The sequence below is a fragment of the Sebastes umbrosus genome, chromosome 18, assembly GCF_015220745.1.
Source record: "Sebastes umbrosus isolate fSebUmb1 chromosome 18, fSebUmb1.pri, whole genome shotgun sequence".
Taxonomy (NCBI): domain Eukaryota; kingdom Metazoa; phylum Chordata; class Actinopteri; order Perciformes; family Sebastidae; genus Sebastes; species Sebastes umbrosus.
In genome coordinates this window covers 18,005,167-18,031,600 of record NC_051286.1, presented here as the reverse complement: position 1 = coordinate 18,031,600, position 26,434 = coordinate 18,005,167, and the positions used below count along the sequence as shown (strand labels likewise).

At 41.6% G+C, this 26,434-nt stretch overlaps 1 protein-coding gene and 1 long non-coding RNA gene across 3 annotated transcripts in view; one reads left to right on the top strand and one right to left on the bottom strand.

Annotated features, from left to right (window-relative positions):
- Window positions 1–22,745, top strand: LOC119477337. The gene is made up of 4 exons (XR_005204225.1): window positions 1–11; window positions 8,919–8,932; window positions 12,251–12,255; window positions 22,627–22,745. It is a non-coding gene; the product is annotated as an uncharacterized LOC119477337 (long non-coding RNA).
- The window catches only part of syndig1l (synapse differentiation inducing 1-like), a 44,195-nt gene continuing 39,849 nt past the window's right edge, over window positions 22,089–26,434 (bottom strand). For both annotated transcript variants that reach the window (XM_037751384.1, XM_037751383.1), the window contains one exon: window positions 22,089–25,266. In XM_037751384.1, the coding sequence (XP_037607312.1) occupies window positions 25,108–25,266 (159 nt within the window). In that variant the 3' untranslated portion in view covers window positions 22,089–25,107. The remainder of the gene's footprint in view (window positions 25,267–26,434) is intronic.

Here is a 26,434-nt window from a genome sequence, read left to right as displayed (position 1 = left end):
AACGATCTTAAGTTTAAGCATGCTACCATTTGCTTATTAGCACCAATAAGCTGAGGTCCTGCAAGGCCCTGTACAGAAGATCACTGAGCTGGCTATGTGGAGGTAGCAGCCCTCCTGGGATTATGATGGCTGCGTTTTTGATTATGATTTAATGACATTATAATTACATTTCCGTGTCAATGTGTCTCAGTAATTGTCCCAGGGGCTTTCAAAGTATATGGCTGAAAGAGCGTTCGGAGAGACGGGAGAGCTGTGCTGAATAATCAGAATGTGTGATTAGAGAAATTGAATCCAGAAAGTTATTTACAGCGGGGGTAGTCTTCATTATATTATTATCTTTTATCAGATTAAAAGGAGCTCTCACAAAGTTTGAATAGGTGGCACATTTTGTTCAGATCAGAGACCACAAGTCGGGCAGTGACAGCTGTTCTTGTGGGATGTTAATATAAACAAGAAATAACTCTCCTCTGTGACGCGTCTCTTGTTTGTGTATGGAGATTATCTGAGGAGATCTAAAACGTGGCTCCGTTAAAGGCACAGTGAGTAGGATTAGTCGGTTGCGATTTGTAAACACGGCATTCAAAGTTGGCCCCTCCTCCCCGGTTCAACGAGGGTTATTGTGCTCGCCAGTGGGTGAAAGCCAGTGGGCAACTCCTGGCCTAAAAAGTGAAGCCAATGCTGAAGTGCCATAAACTTGCATTCTTTCTAACAGCCAGCAGGGGGCGACTCCTCTGATTGCAAATAATCAGATTGTATAGAAGTCTATGAGAAAATGAGCCTACTTCTCACTTGATTTATTACCTCAGTAAACATTATAAACATGAGTTTATGGTCTCAATCGCTAGTTTCAAGTCTTCTTCAATACAGCATGATGTTCATTTAGTAAATTATGGTCCCATTTAGAGTCAAATAGACCATAAAGCAGGGGATGCTTTAGGGCGTGGCTACTTTGTGATTGACATGTCACCACCACGGCATTGTCCAGTTTGGGTGACGTTTTTGTCTTACAACTTTAACCTTCATGAACTGAAAACACAGTGTGTTTTCAGTTCATGGAGGTTAATATTAACATTTTGGACGACTATAAATGTCTTATTCAGCGTTGTGCTTAGCTCCACCCTCTTGTGTCACATCTGGTTGCAAAACACAAAGATGGTGAAGACCAAAAACCAAGATGGCGACGGCCAAAATAGAGAACTCGAGGCTTCAAAACGGCAGTCCACAAATCCATATGGGTGATGGCATTGTGACTACGTCCACTTCTTATATACAGTCTATGGTGAAAGCCAACCCCAGATTCACCCTTGTTTGCTACATTTACGTTTTTTCAGCACTGTGACCAACATTTTTGAGCTGGCACCTGGTTGCTTCGATAGAGGTTGATGCCAAGAAACATCTCAAGCACAGCAAAATGAAAAGAAAAGAGAAAATACAGGCAGAGGGCAATGTCTCTTCAGCTACAGACACCGCCATACTCTTTTAGTGGGTCATAAGTGATGAATGAGAGGGATTATTTGAGTCTATATTGTTTTTTAGGAAATTCCTACTCATTGTGCCTTTTAAAGAGTGTACCTGAAATAAGTATTCATTTACCAAAAACTGATTCAAACCACTAATTATGTGAAACACTCATTCTGAAATAACCTCTGTCATCACTCATTATATCAAAGTTAGTACAATTACATACCTGCACAAATCCTCACAATAGCTTTCAGTAAAAAATTGTTGTGTGGGTCAACAAACATGTCTTTTAGAAAGTGGGAGGAACGAACATGCAAGTGACAACTAGTGACGCCGTCCTGTGTCTAAATCTCTCTCGAAAACTGAGACATAAGTGGACATTTAAGGTGCTTATGTTGCGGCTGTCAGTACAGACGTTCAGAAATAACATGGCTGAGCATTGTGTTGTCTTGCTGCGGTCTAGATTATCAATCACATGTTGAGAGTTGTGTGCGGATGGAGAGGTTGCCGACCCTTTGACTCTGGCACTAAATCCATGGCTGAGATTACTGGCTTCCAATATGTGACCCCGCTGAGCCACAGTGGAAGATTGCACATAAATCTCTGTGAGAAAATAATAAAGGGCTTGTTCTTCTCATCTCAAAAGCTTTTCAATCTAGCTCTGAAAAACACAACCACCCACACAATCGTACTTACATACACAGCATCAAGCACCGCAGTCACGCATGTATGCAGACACACCTATACACAAAGAAGCTACCAATACAATGATTCAGGAAGAGATTCGAAATATGATTTTTTCTGAAAGTGTTGGAGAAAATCGTCACACTTTTAATTCTAAAGGGCCCTCAGAGGAATCGTCTCGGCGTTGAGTCGAGTGCACAGATGACAAGTGGCTCTGAAGATGGAGCTGGTTACCAGAGTGCGTCCTCGCAAATGACTGTAGGATCTTCCAACTATGGGGTTGATGTATGAATAGCCTGAGCTGAACTTGATGCTGAGTATATTGCCATATCACAGCTGTGCTCTGGATCACAGGCTCACACACACACACACACACACGCAAAGCTGGCCAATATGGGCCACCTGCACCCACATGGATCACACAGCATCGCAGCTGCTTTTTTGCTCTTCGCACACACACACACACAAGCCCACACGTGCAAAATTCACACATGGCTGTGCTCATATGCAAGCACACACATTTATGTAAATTGAGGTATGCTGTGAAAGGGCGACCAGTGGTGAAATTGCATTACGGCTTTTTCTTCCCCTGCATTTAATTCACAGCACGGCTGCTAAATGAGGCACTCAAAGCTTTTAAAAAAGAAAACGTGCTTTATGTTTATGCTGAAAGGACTTATTGATACAATTTTTATGTAGATGAATATTAAAAAAACAACAAAAAAAAGGTGCCGAATAAAATGATGGCTTTTCCTGAAAAAAAAATAAATATTATTATTGTGAATTAATCTTTAAATAATTTTGGCTAGTCCAAAATTAATGTTTTGTTTATCTCTGTGGAAGATATCTGACGTTTGGTTCCCACTTCTAACGAGGCTTGTGAACTAACAGTAAAACAATGTTGGTATCACGTGGTAACTCTGGGTCGTCGGTGAGTGTGGAAAAAAGAATAAATGGCTGAGATTGACGGTAAGTGCCTGGCAACGACTTGTTGTGAAGTAAATCCAATGGAACGGGTGAGGGAGAATGTGATACCTAGTGGTTGAATGTTATCAAAGGCACCTTGAAGCTCATGAAGAAGCATATTGACATGTATCCATGGGTTTCCAATTTCTGCATTTGTTGCTGAGTCATATGTAATGCATTATCATTGACCAATGCATAACAGCTTCCACTTTGACATTTAAAATCTACCTATACATACAAACATAAATGTCTATTTCAGTGTCTACACTGGCACAAACATATTAACATTCTGTAAATAGACATATAAATAGCATTTATAGGTAAAAACAACTAAAAAAACAAATTCTAAATGATTATACTAATTATCCTAACACTAAATATTAACAATACAGAATGTTTAGTGTAAAAAAAAAGACTATTTCCTAAAACAATGAAACCCCCCTCTGTGCTCCACTCAGAATGGTACAGTCTGAGTCCCCTCTACAATGCAATCTAATGGAAGCTCTCACTTCCTGTTTCCTGTTTGGCAGTTTGTTTGGACACATGACAAGCAGGTGAGATGGATGGGCATTCATTCAACAAACATTTTGTCAATTGAAGTTACATATGACTAATAAATTAACTTGAATGCACTGTGTTAATAAATAAATTGAGTGTTTGTTTCACTAATAAAGTGAATGATGACAGTTTGTACACTGAAATGACCAGCAATGATCTATGTTTTATATATACCCACATTCAGAGGCCTGGGCTACACTAGTGATGGTGAGATGAAGCTTCATGAAGTATTGAAGCTCTCCAGCGAATTGATTCGCGAAATGATTCATTTCACAAGGCTTCATCTGGACAAAACCACCTGTTATAAGAGTGTAAAACAGGCAGATATATTACAGATGATCTCAACCATGTGATCTGTGATATAGGCTAATATATTTTGCACCAGTAATGCTTGGGAATAATGACTGTTGACAGTGGAAAAAAATCAATTTCCATATAGGCTAATCCATTTATATCAATATGATGTATTTTCTGGCAAGTAGCCTATATTATGATTGTATAACATAAGCCTAAGTGTAGCCTATAATAAACTATAATTGTCTTGTCTGTAATGCATCAAATGTGCGTACTGGTAAATTAATCAATAATAAATAAAGTTAAGTTAATAGTATCACGTTGATGGCAGAATTATGGCAATATTAGTATTCTAAAACTGGGAAGCATCAGTGGTTTAACCTGGCAGAGGACAGTGAATGTGCTTGTGTAACTCTAGGAAAATGATAGAGGGGAGACTTTATTAGATTTTTTCTAGAACAGTAATTTCTCAACTGTGTTTCGGCTTCGGGCCTCTTCAATGACGTCATTGGTCTAAAACAATACAACCCTCGATACGCGTTTCACAGAAAACTTCCTCATGGATTACTCGACACGCCTCGGCACAGCACGTTACATCACTAGACTACACAACTAGGACTACAGATCTATTGTGCTGGCAGGATTAAATAAATAATAGGACTACAGAAAGTAGGGCTGTGTATTGGCAAGAATCTGGTGATACAATACGTATCATACAGGGGTTACCATTCAATATATTGCGATACTGTAAGTAAGGTGATATATTGGGACTTCTTTTTTTTTGTCTAATTTTAGGAAAACTGACATAGTATAAAGAACACATTACCATATGCTTAAAATATGAGTAAAAAAGTTTACTTTTTCATGCAATCAGAACGGGGGATCTGCATTTGCATTTATCACAGTCCCTGTAACATCCACCATCATAGCACTACTTTGATAGGACGCATACACTGAGAAGGTGCATCTCTTTGCAAATAAAAAAGTTAATGTTTGCATGTAAACTATTAATTAAAAATCAATAGTGTTTTTGATAATCGATACAGTATCACAAAACATAATACGGCGATATTTGATTTTTTTTTGATATTTTCTTACACCCCTAAAAGCAACTGGTGTGTGTTTGGCCAATGTGCAACCTATTCTTATAGGGAACGGGCTAACATCGTGACAAATCGCTTTACATGAGATAAAGGAAGGCAGCAAGTCCTCACAATCAGGAAGCTTGAACTGTACAATATTTGATATTTTGCTTGAAAAATGACTTAAAACAAGCCCATCAAGGTTTGACTGACGAATAAAGAAATGCATGCATCAGCATACACATTAACATTTGCGATCAGAAGCTTAAATATCTAGATGTTTTCCTCCTTGTCATAAAAAAAGCTGTGATAATGTGTGTTTAATTCTGACACGCAGTGGGCTGCTGAGAGTTTTTCCTGAGCTTCACGTAGGTGGGAGTCAATCTGCTTTTCTGAAGCTACCGATCCATTTAATATCAGGAGGGCATGAAAAATGTGACATTGAGCTACTTCTAAAATTAAGGGATCCTATTATAACCGCAGTATATCCAAATGAAATGTGCTCGCAGGCGTTGATATATACAAGTACATATTAACATTTATTTACGTGCGAGTGTGTGTGTGTAGGCCCTGTCCACATATCGACATGTGTGCGTTTTCAAACATCAACATCCGCCTCGTTGCTATACCCTCTGGCCCCCCGTGTATGTGTGTGTGTGCACAGAGTCTATTGGGATCCCACAGAGTCAACAGAGCCAGACAGACCTCCGCGCTGTGTGTCTGTCTGCCTGCTAATCCTCGCACTTCCCATCCCTCCTTCCGAGTTAGATATCAAGCATATGAAATGAACACGCATCCCCAGTCGATGGGCTTCCATTTGAAAGCGCGAGGCATTAATGCGAGGCCCTTCTGCACTCCTCCCACACTCTAAGGCTGAGGAGAGGGAAGGGGGATGGGGGGATGACAAGGCGGATCTCCCATGGGCTGCTACTCAAATGATGGATTTGTAGTGAAAGTAGAAGCAAGGCAGAAGCATAAGGATCCATTTCATCACCAAAGAAATGTGTCAAAGTGTTTTACATACCCCAAATGTGATCCCTGCTGTTTCTTAAATAATACAGGACCTCCGTAAGGCTTGAATTCCCTCTTGATGATGAAGCATGAGAGTATACTCAAATGCAATTATTTGGAGATGGCTACAGATTCACAGCTACTAGACACATAAAAAAATAGTATCCAGCATCACTGCATTTACTCTTTTCGTTACTTGACGAATCAGCTTGTTTTCATTCCCAGGGCGTCAGGTACCGACGCTTTGTCACAGCGATGTGATGGTGTATTTTAAAAAGCGAAAGAGGGGAGGTGGATGGGTCCAACAAACACAGGGCTTTCATCCAGGAGACCGCTGTTCATGTCCTGTGCATTAAGTTTCACTTTCATGTTACAATCAGCTGTTTGTTTGTGTCCAGTGTTCACCTCAAGTCACATTTGCACTGTAAAAACATAGTCATTTTAAGCCCAACCATTTTTTTCCTAAACCTAAATAAGTGTTTTTGTGGCAAAAAGTGATGATGAGGGGTCGTTACGCATGTGTTTACTGCGATCGAAAAAAGACGCAGAGGGGTCTGACAAAGCGTCAATACGTGACGTTTTTGGATGAGAACGTGTTGGACGTATACTGCCTTATGTATAACTTATGTTTATATATACTGCATGAAATGACCACCTGTCATCTTGTGTTTGAATGAGGTGGAATTTACAGTTGACTTCCCAGTGGCATTCCTTGTTGTACACCTTTTAGGTGTATCAAGCATGGATGCGCGTGACAAAAATGTCTCGACAAAGAGGAGAGGAGAGAGACGGCTTCTATTGGATTTGTCCTCGAAGTTAAATGGCCCAGTGCAACATGGAGTACAGCCAGCGCCACAAATACTGGCATGAACCTGTAAGCGAAGTTTATATTGAAATATTGAAAGTCCGGTCACATGTTTTTCATGCTTAATGATGCACGTTCCCTCTGTTCCCTCCAGTGAATGGATCGTCTGTGAGCTTCCTGCAGGGCAATGGGTTCACCACTTAAACGAAATACCCAGTAAGTGCTTTCTCTTTTTCTACATTCTTTGCTACCATCAGTTTGACTAAGGAGGCTGACCTAGCCCTTTTACCAGAGCCCCCTGCACTCCTTACAGATGCTAGCTTCTGAGGTCATCAAGCTGACAATGGGAACTGACACAGCTGACGTATGTTTCCCACTCTTAAAGAGACAGGTGCTATAAATGGAGCGTTGCAGACAGAGGGTGAATGCAGGTATATTCAGACAGACAGTATGAGAAAACTCAAGTGTTCATTCAACATTAAAGCATGTTCTAATAGAATCCCAAAATACAAATATGCACCTGAAAATGAGTATGATATGTTCCCTTTAATTCAGGTGGATTAGACAAACAAAGAGCATACCATGTTAATTTGAATGATTCCTTACCTCATGATTTACAGTATTGTTCAGTCTCACTGTAGGAAGTAGTGTGTCCTCTATGGAGCAAATGTGAGCTTGTGAAGGACCAAGTGGTGGTTGGGTGTGTAGCAAGTCAAACTTTTATGCGGGAGACCAGAGTTTTCATCCTATATCACAAACCTTAAAGGGACTATTTGTAACTTTCAGAAATGCTTGTTAGCAGCGACACCTTTGGCCGTTAAGTCAACAGAAGTCAGCGTCGGGCTCACGCTTGCTCGCTCTAAATAGACATGAACGAGCATCGCTCAAAACAGTGAGGTGACACACGTCAGCTAAAACCACAAAATCACTCTATATTTCACCTGCTTGGCAGGATATGTTAGCTGACCAGACGAAGGTCTCTCCATGAATCACTGCTGATCCTAGTGTTGGCTTTTCCTGCCTCAGCCCCGCTGCTTCAACCTCCAGCAGCGGGGCTCCGCAGCGAGTGACGTTACTGTCTCCGACCGCGGCCGGAGGAGACAGGGAAGACACCGGCAGCCGGTCGGAGACGGTAATGTTTCTCTCTGCGGAGCGCCGTCACTTCACAAGACACGGGAAATCTCTGTTGGTCTGGAGGAGCTGCAGCAGATATTTCTGCAAAAACGTCCAATATACATTCACTAGATATTCTCAGAGCTACTAACTCTCCTGCAGTGTGTAGTGTGCGCGCATGAACGTGAGGTGGAGCGTGAATGCGCGCGTTGTGTGAGTGAAGGCAAGCAGGCAGAGGAGCAGTCTGAACAGCGTAGCCACACTCGAGCGCGCATATGCGAGCGCGCATGGGACCCCGACCCGGTAGATTTATACGCTTAAAAAGTTACAAACAGTCCCTTTAAATTAGCCCTCAACCAATCTTTTCCTAACTTTAAGATTTTTTTTGTAAACCATACTTTATACTTTGTAACCATAGTTTATAAATCGTTCCCTAATACCTTAGGTGCCATGCTGTGATATTGCAGAAAGTGAGAATTTGAAAAACCTTGACATTGAATGTAATGTGCAGAATTCTCCAATATTGACGTTCTTGTCTGGCGATGAGTTTGTGCTCCTCAGTGTCCTTTTCTGTCCAACCAATGCTGGAGGAAATGCAGCACTCTTGTTGTCTTGTGTGTGTACTTTGGCATGTTATGCAGAACGTACAGCATCCCTGAGAAGCTCACAGCAGCTGTTCGTCTTTTATGATGAAGGGGCTCGTGGGCAAGACAACTACGCTGGCTATGTGAAGGCTTTTCACATGCAGCCAGGAGGGACGGCTTTCTGCCAAGAGTATGGGACCTTTAGCGGCTCTGTTCAAGCATAGTAGACATCTGTATGGCAGCGTCTTGGTCTTGCCCTGTAATCTCCTACTATTTGTTGAAGTTGAATGGATCTTTCTGAGGATCCATGAGAACTTGTGGCAGAATTTGTTTTTGTTGTTCACATACCAAGGCTGTAAGATCATATACTGTATGTATTTCTACTCAGAGCATGTTCTATATAGGCCTTTGTCTTGTAATATAAGGTACAGATACAGGACATTATTGCAGAGCCCCAGCTAACCATCAAATGTATCACATATTGCCATAAAAAAAAAAACATGCCCTTGATTTTAATTGATCAAAAGAAAAAACTGAAGAGGAACAAGCGTCGCCTCTGCTTGTTGATATTTGTAGAATTATAATAAAGCCCAAGGTTGACCATATCTCCGGTTTTCAAGGATGTGCATATTGTTCATGTTCTTTATCTGTAACAATGTGATTCTGAGGTGATTCCAGCATCATTGTTCAACAACACTCAAGTCAGTTTCCATTAAAAATAAAACTTCCCGAGGCATTAATAGATTCCTAGATTGTATCAAAGCAATTATTTGAACACACTGTGTTTTTTTTGGGGTTTTTTTATAAATGAAATTGCGTTATTTTGCATTCAACTGAGCATGAGATGCTGCGGGGAAGCCGGCAGACACATATTGTAAACATTCAAACAATTCAAACAAAACATAGGATTAGGCGTGTAAAAACAAAGCTTCTTAAATTGGGAAATACTCAAAGCATTTATCTCGACCACTTCTCCGAGCCCGTATCTGTGCTCCAACTGTTCCAAGCGCTGCGAGAAGAGTTGGTGTTTGAAAGAAAATGAAAAGAAAATGAAAGAGAGCGAAAGGCAAATCCCATCCCTCCCCCCCGCCGCACCCTGATTAATTAGTTCCAAGTTATCCATGAAAGTAATACACTGATAAGGCCAGGAACAAACAGAAGCCAATTACTAGCGTTTCCCTGTGAGCTCAGAGCTCCTGAACACCAGCAGCACTGATGGGAAAAACATTTAAGGCTGGGTCTTGTCGGCTGATTGGACAGGTGTTGGGCGGCGGAGTGGGGGGGGGGTGGGGGTGTTTGCAAGCGCGCTCTCTTTGTCTGGCAGCACGCAAGCACGTCTTTTCATTACCCAGCCAAGTACACACCCTTATCAAGCTGTTCGCATCGATGATGGGAGATGAGACCTCGCATAAAAAAGCCATCTACAACAACAGCTGTGATTGAAGGGAACCTTGGGACCTGAGCTGCGTCTCAAGGATCGCAAGAAGATGCACAGCACATAAAAAAACAACACTCACGCGCGCGCACAGCAATGCCAGGCTCGGCTAACATTCCTAAATCTCTCCAGTTGTGTTAGTGTGCTTTTCACTGCTGTGATCCTGCTGCTGCAACATCATCAATACATCGATTGGGCTGCCACCGTGCCTCACAAGCAGCCTTTGACCCGGGTTAAGAGTTTTTCTACAATAACCCTAACAGCTGGGTTCCTCTGCCCACAACATAATTAAGAATTGATTAGCAGCCGACTGCTCTGCTAATGCATCATGCTCAGGGTTGGGAGCTTTTCAGCACATCTCCATCTGTATCTTTTTGCCCATTTCAGAGCTCTCAGAGCCTACAAGGTCTAAGAGTTTGTATATTTATTTAGAAACACTACAGCTATGTTGGCTTGCATTATGTCCAACCAGGAGTCTTACTCGACGCATCCGCCTCCAAACACGCCATGACCTGACATTTAAGAGCACATCCATTCTCCTCATCCTCATTATCCACTCTTGTGAAACATAATAATCAAGCACAATCACCCCATCCTGCAATCAGCCTTCTTCTTTTTTTAAATTTAGCACCTTTTTCCTGCGGTGTGGGTGTGTCCCTGAACATCACTCACGCACGTCCACAATGGCCCCTTTCTTCAGGAGAAAGGAAGAATGGCGACAAGCGGAATTGATTTGTCACCGGAGTCGAGACTCGTAAACTTGGCCCGTGCCCCGGGGACGTCCACAATAGCCTTCTCGCAGACCGGCTCGCCATTGGATGTGGCTGTCATCGGGAGATAATTGACTGTCAATTAAGGGACGGAGACAACAACGTGAGAGTCGGCAGGAAGGCAGTAAATCACTACCTGTCTGTCAGGCGACCTCGGCTGCCCCGCTGCTTCGTCTTCATTCCCTCGGCTCTCCGTCTTTATTCACTCTGAAGTATCCTGCTCTTTCGCTTTCTCCCGTGTTGTCTCGTGCTGCCCCCCCCCCCCACCCCTGATGGTATTTACAATACATACAGCGCCATTTTCCTACGTCCTTGCGACCTTTTCCGGGGAGCGATTGCATCAAGACAACTGAGTGAGGGGTCCCCGTTTTAAAGGTCTCCCCCCTGCCACAAGCTGATTGTTGCCACTCACGTCTCGCTTTGCTTTAAAGGCCAAACAGTCTTGCTAACATCCCCCAGGTTACACACATTGACTCATGTACGTAGCTATAACCCCCCCTTTTTATCTTGTCATTACGAGATCTGAGCTCGCTCGTGACGCCGAAGCAGCATTTATCCTGGTAAACTCTATTGAGTTGCTGGCTTTTGTCTGTGCTTACAAGCACAAACACAGTCAATAAGAGCTATTCAAATAGACCAGTTTATGCGCTTCAGCTGGAACAAATCAACAGTCTCCCAGAAAATGAAGTTTGCTTTTGCACGTGAGGCAGCAGATTCTTCAATGTTGTGTGTCGCTTAAGTCCCAATTTGTTTAGAATGGAGCGCTGCTGCTAATCGAAGAGGCTCTACAGCGCTGAAGCTCATAATCAGACTCTTGATTCCAGCTGGAAAAATTGAGAGCATTAAGTGAGAGTATGGCAACTTTAGCAACTCTGTTCAACGCAGCAGCGATAGTAGACATCTGTATGGCAGCGTCTTAGTCTTGCTCTGTAATCTCTTTACTATTTGTTGAAATTGAATGGATCTTTCTGAGGGTCCATGATAAGTTGTGGCACTGGAGACATTAAAGGGACTCTCTGTAAGAAACAGAAATTGCTTGTTAACAGTGACACCTGTGGCCGTTAAGTCAATGACAGCTAAAACCACAATATCACTATAGTATATTTCTTATGCTTGGCAATAATGTTAGCATAAGGTCCCTCCATGATTTGATGTTGATTCTAGTTCCCCCCCCGATGTTTATGCTTCTGTGAAGTTTGTGTTGGAGTCTGAGTTGTGGTGGGGGCTGGTCGTTTGTTGGCGTTAGAGGACTCCATTTCTAGACGAATGTAAGCTAAGGCACTCGCGAGCGCGCATGATGTCACATCCCTTTGATTTTCCTGGAAAAACGGGCCTGCATCCTTTACATTAAAAGCAGTCTACAGGCTGATAGAGGAACCCCAGAAAGTTGCGGAAGGTCTCATTTTTTAGGTTTTGTTACAACTTGTTCACACATAAAAAACGTGTAAAAAGTTAAGTACAGTCCCTTTAAACGGATATTTTCGAAGATGAAGTTCGCTTTTGCACGCGATCGGGCAAATGCTTCAATTCTGTGTCACTTGAGTCCTAATTTGTTTAGAATGGAGCGCTGCTGTTAATCAAAGAGGCTCGATAGCGCTGAAGCAATTAGCCGGGCTCATAATCACACTGTTGATTCCAGCTGGAAAACTTAAGAGCGTTAAGTGCAGCCTCCTGCAAACAATCTTTTGTTTCTTGAGCTATAAACCGGGAGACCAAGTGTACCGCCATATTAATAAAGGAGATAAATCTCACCTGTTTCTAACAAACCCCATGTACCGGTTCACCAGCTGAGGCTGAGATAATGGATTTGGCCATCTTGCCAACACTACAGGAAGACTTATGTTTGAAAGAAGAAATTATGAGTCGAGCGCAGAGGAACAAGAGAAGTTGCGAGTGGCGGCTGCAGGGGGTGTTCCCACCGAGCCGGGTGTATTGTTAAAGATAATGACAGTAGCAAATGTCGGTGTGTGTGTGTGGGTGGCTGGTGCATTATTCAAAGTGTTACCCTTTCCATTTCATGTTGCTATATAGCTGCATGCTACTGTAGGCCTCATCTAGTCTGCAGATAGTCTGTAGTAAAACTCCCGCCGAGATGCTGTGAACTCAATCAAGCATGAGCACACTCCGAGGAGGTCCAGATGTCGTTTGTAATGCCGTAATCTTTTAGGAATCATTAATGTGACAGTTGGAGTTAAAGGAAGTGGACAGATTTATTGCTTGCGAGCTTTACTTGTCATCGTTCTTTCCAGTTACATTTTATGACAGAGATGAGTCTATCCAGCCTGGTCGTTTATCTAATTGGCTCGCGGTGGCGTTTCATGACTACATGTATGTGCAGATCCACGGGAAAAGTCGTGGGAGGAACGGCAAAAGGACGAAATAATTGACTCGTCCTCCCTCAGTTGGTATCCTTTGCAACCTTGACATTCGAAAAGTCAGTTTTGCCTTGTAGACATTCGATTGCTCTCAATTAACACGTGCAAATTGGCACTACACGGTCATAAAAGCAATGGATGCCCGTATTTCCCCTGCAGTGTATCACTGCTTGAGGCAAACCGCTGGTTTTGATTAGCAGCGGCTCCACCTTACCTCCGCCGGTGTGAAAGGTCTGAGCCACTCTAACTGCTGCGCTGATTCCTTTTTAATGTTTCAGTTAATGAAATAGCTTTTAAATCCAACTAGTGACACATGGACTCCATCTGTCTTCCACGCTGGCATGAAAAGCATTAATTTTGTGAACAGAGGGGGAAAGTCTACTTTCTGTCCTTTTTATCACCAGTGTGGAAGAGAAATGGGTGCTTTTTTTGAAGGCAGTTCCTTCAGGACGGGCATCTGTCACCAGACACCCGCAGCACCGCTCTGAGCAGGTCGCTTTTGAGTTGTCCATTTCATCCGCGCCCTGCTCCTCTTTGTCCCGAGGAAGATATAGCTTTTTAAATTCATAGACAGTCTCGCGACTGCTTGGAAATGTTTATGAGGCAGGCAAACCTGAGCGCACACAAAGGCCAATATGGAGGGAAAAAAGAGATTAGTTTTCACTTCTGCTTCTAAAACATGAACCGATGTGCTTTTTGCCACCGGCAACAGATTTAAATGGCTGAGCGTGTGTTTCTTGGTTGTGTGTGAACGGCGGTGTCACACTGTTAATCAGTTCTATTTGAGACAGATGAATTATCTAACGATGTTTAAAGTCTACACTCATTATCTTGTAGCATGTTCAGACGTATTGCTACTGTCACTGATGTTGATTGATAAATATGTCATTACTGGTGTATCTTTTGCCCCATGTGACTGTGTACTTCAGTCTCTTTTTAAAGGAATAGTTTCACATTTTGGGAAGTACACTTATTCTATTACAGTGGTGGAATGTAACTACATTAAGTAAGTTAAATACAAATTTGACGTGCTTGTACTTTACTTGAGTATTTTCTTCTCATGCCAGTTTCTACTTCTACTCCACTACATTTCAGAGGGAAATATTGTACTTTTTACTTCACTACAATTATTTAACAGCTACTACTACTAGCTAATACTTTACAAATTAATAATTTTGCATACAAAACATACAAAGAGCTTCTGAAATATGATGCTTTGTTTTAAATTAAACTACCCAACAGTACAGTATATACAAGTAGAGCTGAAAAGATTAAAGGGGAACTATGTGCATTTTCAAAATTCATACATGTTATTCCTATGGTCTAAGACAATCCAGAAAATATTAGTAAACATGAACAACTGTCCTAAATCCAATAACTAGAGTACTAAAACTCGAACTTGTGATGTCATGGGGTATAAAGTGTGGAGCTGCTCCATAGACAATGAATGGGTAGAGATGTTATAGATGACACTGAGAGCACCCAGGGGAATGTTCTGAGTATATGGGAACATTTTCTGTTTCACAACTGACACCACTACAATAGAATAAAGCTCATTTGGGTATAAAAGAGAAAACAAACATTTTGTGGGTCCACAAAATCAATCTCCCATTCATTGTCTATGGAGCAGCTCCAGACTCTATACCCCATGACATCACAAGTTTGAGACTTACTTTGCTGGTTTTCTTGAGAGAAAGGAGCTCATGTTCACAAATATTGATTGAACTTTCGCCGGCCATGGAAATAACATATTGTATTCATAATAAGGGTGATGTTCCCCTTTTTAAAGTCCATCGACTAAGTGATTAATTGACTAAGAAAATGTTCCAGTTTCACAAATGTTAGGATTTGCTGCTTTTTCTTGTAATTATTTACATCTATTTTAAATGTTTGTTTTTTTTGTATTTATGTATTTTACTTAAGTAATATTTTCAATGCAGGCCTTTGACTTGTAAGAGAGTATTTTTAAAGTGTGGTATTAGTAGTTTTACATAAGAAAAGGATCTGAATACTTCCTCAATCACTGATCTATTATTTCTTGAATGATGTATTTGTTCTTGTTAATACGAAGCCACAGCCAGCAGCTGGTTATCCTAGTTTAGTACAAGTACAGCTGTTTCCTCCAGTCTTAATGCTAAGCTAAGCTAACTGGCTGCTTGCTATAGCTTCAAAATGAGCAAGCATATTTCTCAATATGTTGAACTATACCCAAGTAAAGCAAAGGCTTCATATCTGTTCCATTCTAACAGTCTGCAGGCCCGTGAAGCTGAATAATATAACGTGTTGTATATACGCATTGATAACTGCTTTGTTGGCTTTTTACCTAATCTTATTCTCCAAAGAAAGATATGTTCTCCCCTGAGCCGACCAGCTGCTCCCTCTGACCGACTTTGAATAGCTGTACATACATAGATTCCTCTGCACAATCTCACGTCTCCCCCTCTCTGACTCCCTTCCTTGCTTTTTCGAGTTGATAAATAAATCTTTACAGAGGTATCTCCAGTCCTGAGGGCTTCAAAATCCATAAAATTAGTTCCATCTCGCCCCCTTTTTTCCCCCCTTTGCTTACAGACAAACTTGACAAGTGCAGGAGCGAGATAAAAGCCCGAGTTATGTGAAAACATTATTATGTGAAAACGCTTTCATTGCATTTGAATGGGCTTTCCTGGAAGCGCACAACCTATATACTCTCCGAGAGGTGCGCAGAGTCATGGATGAGAGAGAGAGAGCTTTTTTTTTTTTCTCTGTATGAGAGGTTCTCAGGCAGGTCTGCATTATTCACTGGCTCTTCATGAACCTGGATATCTGCTTGCATAAAGAAACTGCTGCTGCAAGGTAAACAATAATCCTGATGCTGTACTGAGACGCCGACGGTTTACATGTGCAAATAATTGCACAACTTAATTCTAGGGCTCTTTCATGTGTACCTCTTCTTGACTCAAAGTGCCACAAGTTTATTACTATGCAAGCATTTCTGTAATAGAAAAGTCCAGTCTTGCAATAAACTAACTTCCACATTATTTCTTATAGGGGTGGGGAAAAAGAGTTGATTCACCTATCGCGATTTTTTTATGATTTTGAAATCGCTTTTTTTAATGCTAAAATCAATATATTTGCTTCATTTGAGTCCATGCAGAGGTAGAAGGAAGTTAACGCTTTTATTGTTGTAGTCAGAGTAACGTGACGTTCTGTAACCAAAACAAACCAGCCGGCCGCCGCGAGCCCAAACGAAAAAGTAGAAAACGGTGGCGGGTCCGCATGGATACCTGCACCCTTATATTTTAAATCCAAAAATGGTAAACACTACACATACAGTAAAGTATGGAAACACTTTGGGTTTCACACATTACTAGGAAAAGTAGAGCTAGACATCATGGCTAAAGCTGCATGCTAACTCTTTCATGGACAGGAAACGTTATCGCATTGCGGTAATGTGCGGTCAAGCCGGCCGCCACTCTCATCTCTGTGGTTAAATCGACCGACGCTACAACTGTAGAACACCCATATACTAACATTTATGTTGAATGTATCCAAATGGCCCCGATGGAGCTGACCATGGATGTATAAGGAGAACGGAGCTGACGGGAGAGCTAGAGGAGGACTTGGCGAAGTTAGCGGAAATATACACGTGTGACTACGTCCGGTTTTCAAAATAAGATTAACAAAGGGAACTGTATATACAAAACACATATATGGAAATAAGATTGATTTGGATTATATTCACCAGAAGTATAAAACATTGCATGGCCCTTATAAATTAAAAAGAAAATACCACTAATTTGTGAGGGTCTGTATTCTTTGATTTTTGGGTTGCTGGAAAAAAAATAAAAAAATAATGCCTCACAATTACTGATATATTTGACTTAGGATATTTCCGACTACATACATGCTGAAAATCAAACATTCCTACTGTATTAATTTAGATATTTTCCAAAGTAAAAGTCCCTGAAAGTGTATGATTCAACTTTTTCCCATGGTCTAGTGTTAAAAAAGTTAACAAAAATCGCAATAAATCATAATATTGAATCGTGATACTTGTAGAATCGCAATACATATCAAATCGGCACCCAAATATCGTGATAGTATCGAATCAGGAGATAGGTGAATCCTCCCAGCCCTAATTTCTTATGATGCTTGAAATCAAACTTTCAGGTGTAATTTATGTTTTTATGACTCCAATGTTGATTAGATTTGTCTTTGTGTGTGTGTACAGTATCTTAGCATTTGCTAACTTCAGAACAAAAAGCTGCACTAATTCCACATTCGCTTCAACGTTAACTGCTGACAGACTAAACTGTGAGGACTTTGATGCACGTCCATTTCCAACTATTTCTCATGAATAGTTGACAAATACAGCACGGTCTTCTAATCAGTGTTATTCAGCAGGGACAGAATATTCTCCTCTCCGCTGAGGTTTCCTTATTGAAAGAGATAAGTAAAATCAAATATACCTACAAAGAATACCCAGCATAAATATAGAGACAGGATATGGAGGGATAGGTGCAGCTCCACAGCAGCGTTCAGTTTGGAGACGGGAATACGTTTGTACCAAAGGGATTGTTTTTTTCATGACCAGAATGCTTTTGTGATCTATAGCCGTAACCACCGAAGGGACCGCTATGGAAATGGAGCCGATACAGCCCGGGGCCTGGCTAGTCCTGTCATCCGTGATGAGAACATTTAGAGAACGTAACATCTGCGTGCCTTTTTTTTGTTTTTTTTTTGTGTGGTTTGGGGCTTTTCAGCTTCCTCTCAGCAGAAAAAGGCAGTGCCCACTAACAGGCTTGCATTAAAAATTCACAAGGTATGTTAAAAAGCAGCACCTGTTCATTGTGCTATTTTTATAAAGTGCCTGAGTCGCGTAAGCTAAATGAGCCTCTTTATCTGAGGGTTGCAATCTGTCCAAAAAACCTTTCCAATGCCCCAAGCAATTCCATTAAAAACCTAAAATTAGCATATCTTTTCTGTATTTTTTTTTGCCAAATCAATGAAATGTAGCATTGTGAACCACCCCAAATCCAGTAGGTTAACCAAGTGTTGATATGAGAAAAATGATATGCATTGTTTCTTATTTTCCAGCTGTAGGGAAATGACCTCAGTGGGAGGAGGCTACTCGCTTGCTTTTTATTTTTCTCAGCTTCCTCGTTGGTGTGAAATAGGCGCCTTGGAGGCACTTTATCTCCCCAAACAAACCTCAAAAAGATTTGAGAGGAGTTTGGATCCTCTGGATTACTGTGCAGGTTATTACACTCTGGCAGGTTGGGAAAACAATATGATTGCCTATCACTTTTGCAATCAACTTCAGTCTCTTTCCATTCCTGTCTCTGTGTTCTGGTTTACAAGGGCTGTACCACCTGTCTCCACTTCTGTAGGAAAAAAAACATTTACTGTTTACTGCAGTGAAAACAATGGTAGCTAAACCGTTTTTTGGCATCATTGGGCGAAAAATCCTTAATAACCTTTCAGTAATTCAAGTGTTCTGAAAGAAAACTAGACTTCTGCTCCTCCTCATGGCTCTCTTTTCAGGCTTTAAAAAAATCTAGCCCGTGACGGGAGACTTTGGCCAATCACAGGTCATTTCAGAGAGAGAGAGCGTTCCTATTGGCTGTTCGTTCAACGGAGGCAGGTGTCAATCACTTGCATACTTCAATCAAATGGTCAAACTAGGCAGCGCTAATAAATGAAAATGTTTGGGACCTGGCAGCTATGTTGAGATCAGTTGAGGAAATACCAAGCACCGCCCACCAGCCGGAGCAAACATTTCTCATTTTACAGCTAAACAGTACACTACAAGATGAAAAAAATTGAGGTGAGAAATAGGCATTACAGTAATAGAATATTGATTCATATTTGATCAGCGTTGCCTAGTTTGACCGTTTGATCGGAATTCGCGAGTGATTGACAGCTGCTCAGAGGCGGCAGGCGACATGGTCCGGCTCAGCTCTGATTGGTTGTTTTCCTCCGGTCTGTGAGATCTTGCAGATGCCATTAGGAGCAACGGAGGACACCCAAGGACACAGAGGCACATCATTTTATTTCAGATTACCTGTCTCATGCACTACTGTCAAGATATAGCGACTGTTTTATAAAAAAAACTCACTACCAATTCTACTCACTGTAGCTTTAAGAAAAGAATCAGACTCTGGAAACAATCAGTGAGGGACATGTGCCATGCAAGCTGTAATTAACACAAATTGTACCACAGTGTGGACTCCTTTTGCCTAATCCACCCGTGAAACTGTTCCTGTCATGTGTGGGCAAGTGGGAGAGCTCATAAAGTGGAGGTTTCCAGGTTATTGCACCATCCTTAACTGAAATACAATAACTAATCTCACGAACTGCACTTGCAGAAAAAGACTGCAGTTTAGCGTTGCATAGCTCATTCCAGTTAGAAACACGAGAGAAGCAAATTAAGCCAGGCTCATCTCTCTCCGACGATAATCTTCTGCATGATCCACTAAGAAACGGTTGTTGAGATGATGAAAACTGACTCACATGCTGTATGAGAGGAACCGGGGGAGTCATACGCCCATCATCACTGCTTTTTAGAGTCAAATCTAAAAAAAAAAAAAATGATTGAAAGCTTTTGATGATTCTATTTGTAGCTTTAAAATAACAGGCCCTTTTTCTGAAGATCTTCACAAATCATTTTTAAAGAGAGCATGTGAAATCCCTCTTGCACAAATCAGACAGAACACCGGAGGACGAGCAAAATATTTTCCTGCTCGCTCTTGTTTGCTCAGGCAAAGTCACTGAACGCTGGGAAACACAACAGTCTTCGTTTGATCTATTGTGCTTATTAATTCAATCTGCCTGTGTGTCTGGTGTTGAGCCTGTTTAGCATATCCCGGTGATGGGGAGAAAAGTAGAGCGTGCTCTTTGTTTTGTTTTTATATGAGCATTTTTCACCCCTGATGACTCGGCAAGCACCTCAACATCGTCTATTGTGCTGCAGCGTGTTCACTGACAAAGACATCAGCTAGTGACTCACTCCATCCTTATTCACTGATGAGTAATGAGAGCTGTTCCCTGGCTGGTGCTGCAGTCATATCCACTGTTGTTGCATGTACACCGGCCAGCCATGTTAAATCTACATTAGCTCAGAATCAGCTCTGACAGAACGATTCAGCTGTATCACGTCGGGTCTGTTTACTACCTACATGGGAGGATTTTGTGAAGAGTTCTTCACTATGTTGAAAAAGGAATGGATAAAAGGCTCAAATAGATAGAAGTAATGGATAAATGGCTCAAATAGATAGCTAGAAGTAATGGATAAATGGTTGAATAGTAGCTGATGAATAATGTGCTGGACCAAGTTTTTAAATAGCTACAATTCATGAATAAATGTTTACCTATTTCAATGTATCTGAAACTTTTAAAAATAAAGGATAAGCTGTTGAAATAGTTTGCTAAAAGCAGTGGGCTAAAAGTGAAGCCAATGCTGAAGTGCCTTAAACCTGCATTCTTTCTAATAGCCAGCAGGGGGCGACTCCTCTGGTTGCAAAAAGAAGTCTGATTGTATAGAAGTCTATGAGAAAATGAGCCTACTTCTCACTTGATTTATTACCTCAGTAAACATTGTAAACATGAGTTTATGGTCTCGATCGCTAGTTTCAAGTCTTCTTCAATACAGCATGATGTTCATTTAGTAAATTATGGTGCCATTTAGAGTCAAATAGACCATAAAGGTAAGCTTCAGGGCGTAGCTACCTTGTGATTGACAGGTCGCTACCACGGCGTTGTCCGGTCTGGTAATTGTCAGTGTTTTAGTCGTAGAACTTTAACCCTTTCACAGTGTGTTTTCAGTTCATGAAAATTAATTATAACCTTTTTGGTCGCCGAAAAATGTTTTATTCAGAGTTCGGTTGTACTTAGCGCCACCCTCTCATGTCACTTCTGGTTGCAAAATACCAAGATGGCGACGGACAAAATGCCAACTTTGAGGCTTCAAAACAGCAATCCACAAACCAATGGGTGACGTCACGGAGACTACGTCCTCTTCTTTTACGGCCTATGGCTAAAAGTAATGAATTAATGGTTGAAATATAATATAATATAGTTAAAAGTGGGTTGAAATAGTTAAAATAATGGATAAACTATTTAAAAATAGTTAGCTCAAAAGTAATGAATAAAGCTAACAGCGTAACTATTGAAATAGCTAAAAGGCATATGCAGTTGAAATAGTTAGATGACATTAAGCAATACAAAGCGGCTGAAATAGTTAGCTAAAATTAATGAATAAACTTTTGAAATAGAAGTATAAAAGTAAAAAAGAAAACAGTTGAAGTAGTTAGCTAAAAGTAATGGATAGAAGGTTAAAATAGCTAAAAGTAATGGGCTGAAATAATAAACATAAATAGACACAGTTTTGAAATAGTCGGCTAAAAGTCATGATAAACAGTTGAAATGGTTCATCCAGTTTATGATCCATTCATAAGAACATATTTGGGTGGTGTTGATGAAGGGGTACTTGAGTTCATCTGATATTGCTGTGGGGGGGTACGTCAGATGAAAAAGGTTAGTTGTAGATAATACGCCACATCCCCAACAATCCCAACCCACTAAAGCTCTGTTAGACTCCATGAATGTGACTCTCAAAATAATATAAAGGCACAGTGTGAAATGTCAGTTTGTCCTGCAACTGTTTTATTCAGTGTGTGAAATGTTGAGCTGAGTGCAGCTCTGCATTTATGTTCAATAACCGTGATGGTGACAGCACGGAGAGAGGTGTACTTCCCCGCACGCAGCTATGAGAACACTGCAGCTACAAATTTCAGAGCTGCTCCTCCGTCTCTTTCTGGCAAAACCACCTACACTCCATGACTCAGTCTGTGTTCGCTATCGCTTTAAGGACAACTCAAGCATCTCAATTACTGGGCCGGTTCTCTCAGGTCGTTGAGGGGATATGAATCCGACTACAGAGATTATATAAACCACAGAGAAAAACATGTTTTTGCTTTTAAGAAAGGACATCCTTCCTTTCTGATTTATTTGTCATTACATTGGAACATGTCTTTATTTGCACTATGTACACGTTGCCATTCACACATGATAGGAACAAACAAAAACATCCCCAAAACATAATAAAAAAACGCCATCTTCTTTCATTCGGCTTAATGGCACGACACAAAGAGATCACCCGGCCATCGAGGAAATGCATTCAGTCTTTGTTGCGGTGATGTGTACATTAACTCGTCACAATGAGAAGGAAATAACAACAGCATTGAAACCCGCGTGCTGTTGTGACACATTGCACAATACCAGGTTGCCAAAGAAGCCAGATAAGAAAACATCATTTTGAATGACACGCTACATAACACAAAGCATCTTCATCGTTATCAGCAATAAAACTTTCTCCGAAGGATGAGAGCGGACGTACAGAGTCTTTTGGTATAGTTACAGTGATGGTCATGACGTGTGCGTGCACTGACGTGGAATCGTGAGTTACCACTGGAACGTGTGGCCCGAAAGGGGTCAGAGGTTATAAGGCTTTATTACACGGCATTTTCTGAATACTCAATTCTGATTGGTCAATCACGGCGTTCTACAGTCTGTTATTTCTTTATAGCAGACCGTTGCTATGTATAACAGACTGTTGCTATGGGCGCAGTTCTGATGTTGGACTCTGAAGAACCATTTTTGTGTCAAATTATTGATTTCTTAAGTAAGTAGCCGTGTAATAAGCAGGATAATGTACAGCTGGCGGGTCATTGTTGTGAAATAAACTCCTTCAGGGTGACGCAAGACCGGGGTTTATTTCACAACAATGACCGGCTCACTGTACATTATCCCTTACGTGTGTAATGACCAGCTTTTCAGATGACCAGAAACTCAACGAGGTGAATCTTAGGGCGCCCAAACAAAGACCTAGAAATCAGTTGGCATTCAGCCGATCATTATCTTACTTCCTTTACGTTTATTCATACGGGCAGCCAAGAATAAAATTCAAAGAAGAGTCTTGGAGCTGCAGTTTTATTTCAGCAAAGCGCACTGGAAACTGGAGAACTACGGGTAACATACACTCTTCATTAGCACTGCAGAACCGACTTACACGGTTACTTTCAAATGTTCACAGAGCCGAGGATGTGTAAATGGATTGTTTACTTGCAGGGTTTGACAGCAACCAGCCGACGCCAAAAGTGGCTTATTAGTGAAATTAATGTGGTTGTGCTATTTTGGGGCAATGCTCCAGAGAGTACACATTCCTTCAGAAAAAGTCATTACGGGGAGCTAATTGTGCGCCATAAATGTCAGGTATGACTAATGCAAGACCTGTGCAGGGAAACTAAGTGTGTAATGTCACCTCTTGAGGCTTGAGCCATCATCTGCCTGCGAAATAAAAAGCACAAACTGTCATTAATAAGCCCTTCATACAAAGAGAATCAGTGAATTTGCCTGTCGCGTGTCTGCTTTTTCAACTTGAGTGATAATTCTTGAAATTGTGAGGGAACACATTGAAGCGTCTGAGTGCTTTATCACTATGAAATGTCCTCTGTTTTAATAGCTGAATTGGGGGAATGTGAGTTTAAGCATTGCACAAAATATGAGCCCCTTCACAGCCTGATCAATTTTAATTTAAGCTTTTTTTATGACCTGACAAAAACAAGTTCTGCATCCAATCAATCATGCGTAGCGGTGCACTGCCGGCATAGCTAGAGTCATGCAAAGAATAATTGATCACAGCTAAATTCGAAAGCTGTCAGGCTGCGACGCTTTGTTTGTATGCGCAGCCCCGGAGGAAACGTAAGGCCTGCCTTTTAACGACATTATCTACCTGATTTATTACAACTTCCTCGCCCCATTGTGAACGGCTGATGTTTCTTTTCACATTGCCGTAACAGATGCAGTGTTTTTTGGGAGACGCTGTGCACCGGTTTCCCCTGAATTTCTGACCATCTGGCCAACCTCGCATACGGCGCTTTGCTTCAAAGGCTATAAATGAAACATTCCTTAAAGCGAGATTAATCAAGGTGCCTTTTAGACAGCGGGGAACACAAAAAGACAAACACAAAAAAAAAACAAAGCACATTTGCATGTACGTAGGCAAACCATATCTGGTATGAACAGATTTTGTTAGATTTCGGGCATGTCTTTGATGGATGGACACCTTCTCGGAGGTAAAATACAGGCCTGAGGCTCCTTAGATTCTTGTAATTCATGCCAGTGTGTATTGTTCAATGAGACAGAAACAGCCTCTAATCGTGTTTGATCTTTTTTTTCTTCCTCTCGGAGCTTTATTCTTCTTTGATTGAAATTATAATCAGGTGTTTTTTTTCTGAAGTTTCTCCGGAAATGAAAGCCATCCTTTGTCATGATTTTAAGAAAATGTGAGCATGGCCATCTATTGCAGCCGTGGTGTTTTTGAGTCGATGAGAGCAGCTCACGGTCTATTAAAGACAGTCCTGGGTGGCAAACTGAGATGACAGGAGACAGGAATCTGCGGAAAGGCTCCGATTTTAACTGCAGCTCAAATAACAGCGACACAGAGTTGGATTAGGGGTGATTTTGAGATGATTTCTAACCCTCCTCAAACTCTCGAATAATTGCTTAAGTGTGCAGCTCAGTGTTTCCTCCTCAATGTGTCTGCAGGGGTCTTGGAAGTTAAGAACCAGCCAAAAAGAGGATGAAGCCAACGGGGGTTTAAGTCAATGGGATGCAAACTGGACTCCAACGTGGAATACTTCCATTACTCAAATCCTCTCCCTGTCTCAACAAAATGAAAAAAAAAACTTTGTCTATCCCCAAATCCCCCTCTTCTCACCCTCCAGCTTGACCTCTCTCCAGTCACTGTGGCTAATCTTGGCTGACAGAGGGCCTGTAGGGAGAGAAAGCTGGAAAGGCGGAGGGGAAAAACTGTACATCCCCGAAAAAACTTTTCCTCCAAGTCTGCAGGAGCAATGCCATTCCCATGAGAGGGGTCGTTCTCTTCCCGGGCTCCCTGGAGGTGCGTCGGACGGGAGGTGCGGCTGCTATATGTGTCCTGGTTTAGAAAGGTAGGCAATGAGAGCTACCACCACCCCCACGTACACGCCGGTGCCTATAGTGATGGAGAGGGCGGCGAGGAACAAAGCACGTCTGGAGGCAATGTTGGCCAGTGGGAAGTCACCTTTGTTCACCGCCTTGGTGGTCTGGGGAAGGAGGAAATGCAAGAGAAGAAGAAAGTCAGATACAGTTTGGAGGGAACCTCAAGAGAAAGGGTGACCTATTTTTCAAAAGAGCCGTAATTACAGAAGCTGTCTATTATTTCTGAGGCGGTGTGAAGAAAAACATGCAACCGGAGGATGGGCCCATTGACCGAGCGACTTGGCGTCGCCCGGGAGAGCTCATCATGCATGGCAGGACTAAAAAATGGCAATTAGTGTGAAAATGTCACGGAGTGGAGGTGGTGGTCATATCGGCTGCTAGCACTGCATGAGAAATGACATATGAGGAAAACAGATTTATCATAATTTCAATAATTAAAGGAAAAAAAAAAAACCTTGACAAAGAGCAGCAGAGATTAACAACGTCTTTCAAGGCTCTGGCAAACCAAAAATCTGAAGAGTACATTTTAGACAGCGCTGCCATTGTTTGGGAAAACATTAAGAAAGGACTTCATCAATACCTCGCACTAAAAGGTGAAAACTAAACATTGTAAAATCTTTTGAAAACGGTCATTAAAAAGCAGGTTCTTTGTGTGCTTGGATGGTTTTTACCACCTATTTTCCCAGACAACAACCCCCATCAGCATGACCCAGTTACCAAGTACTTAAGGTTATAGTGCATTTTTACAACCCATATATCCTCTGTGTGGTGTTGTGTTAACCATTCTGCTTAAATTACAGGTGTTTTACACAGTCCCCTTTCACATTATATATATAGTCTTTTGATACATTGCAAAATATATATTGCAGCAACTTTAAATCATTTGTTACTTAAGGTAAAAACTCAAAGGTGCCCCGTGGAGTTTTTCTTGTAAACAATATTTTTAGTATATAAAGGTCCTGTGTGTAGGATCTAGTGGTGAGGTGAGGAGATTGCAACTAACTAAAGCCTCTCCCATGTGCCAAGCGTGTTGCAGAGCTACCGTGGCCGACGCGAATGGCCCTCTCTAGAACCTGTTGTTGTAAGAGTAGCGTAGGTCATTTAGAGCAGAGCCAGTACGTAGAGTGTGTGTGTACATGGGAAGTGAGTGGTGAAGCAAGAGAGAGAAAGCGGCGGCGACAGGAGCGGCTTCGACTTTGGCCCAAACAGGAGAAAGTTAACCGAGTCTGGTTTGTCCGTTCTGGGCTACTTTAGAAACGTGGCGGTGCAACA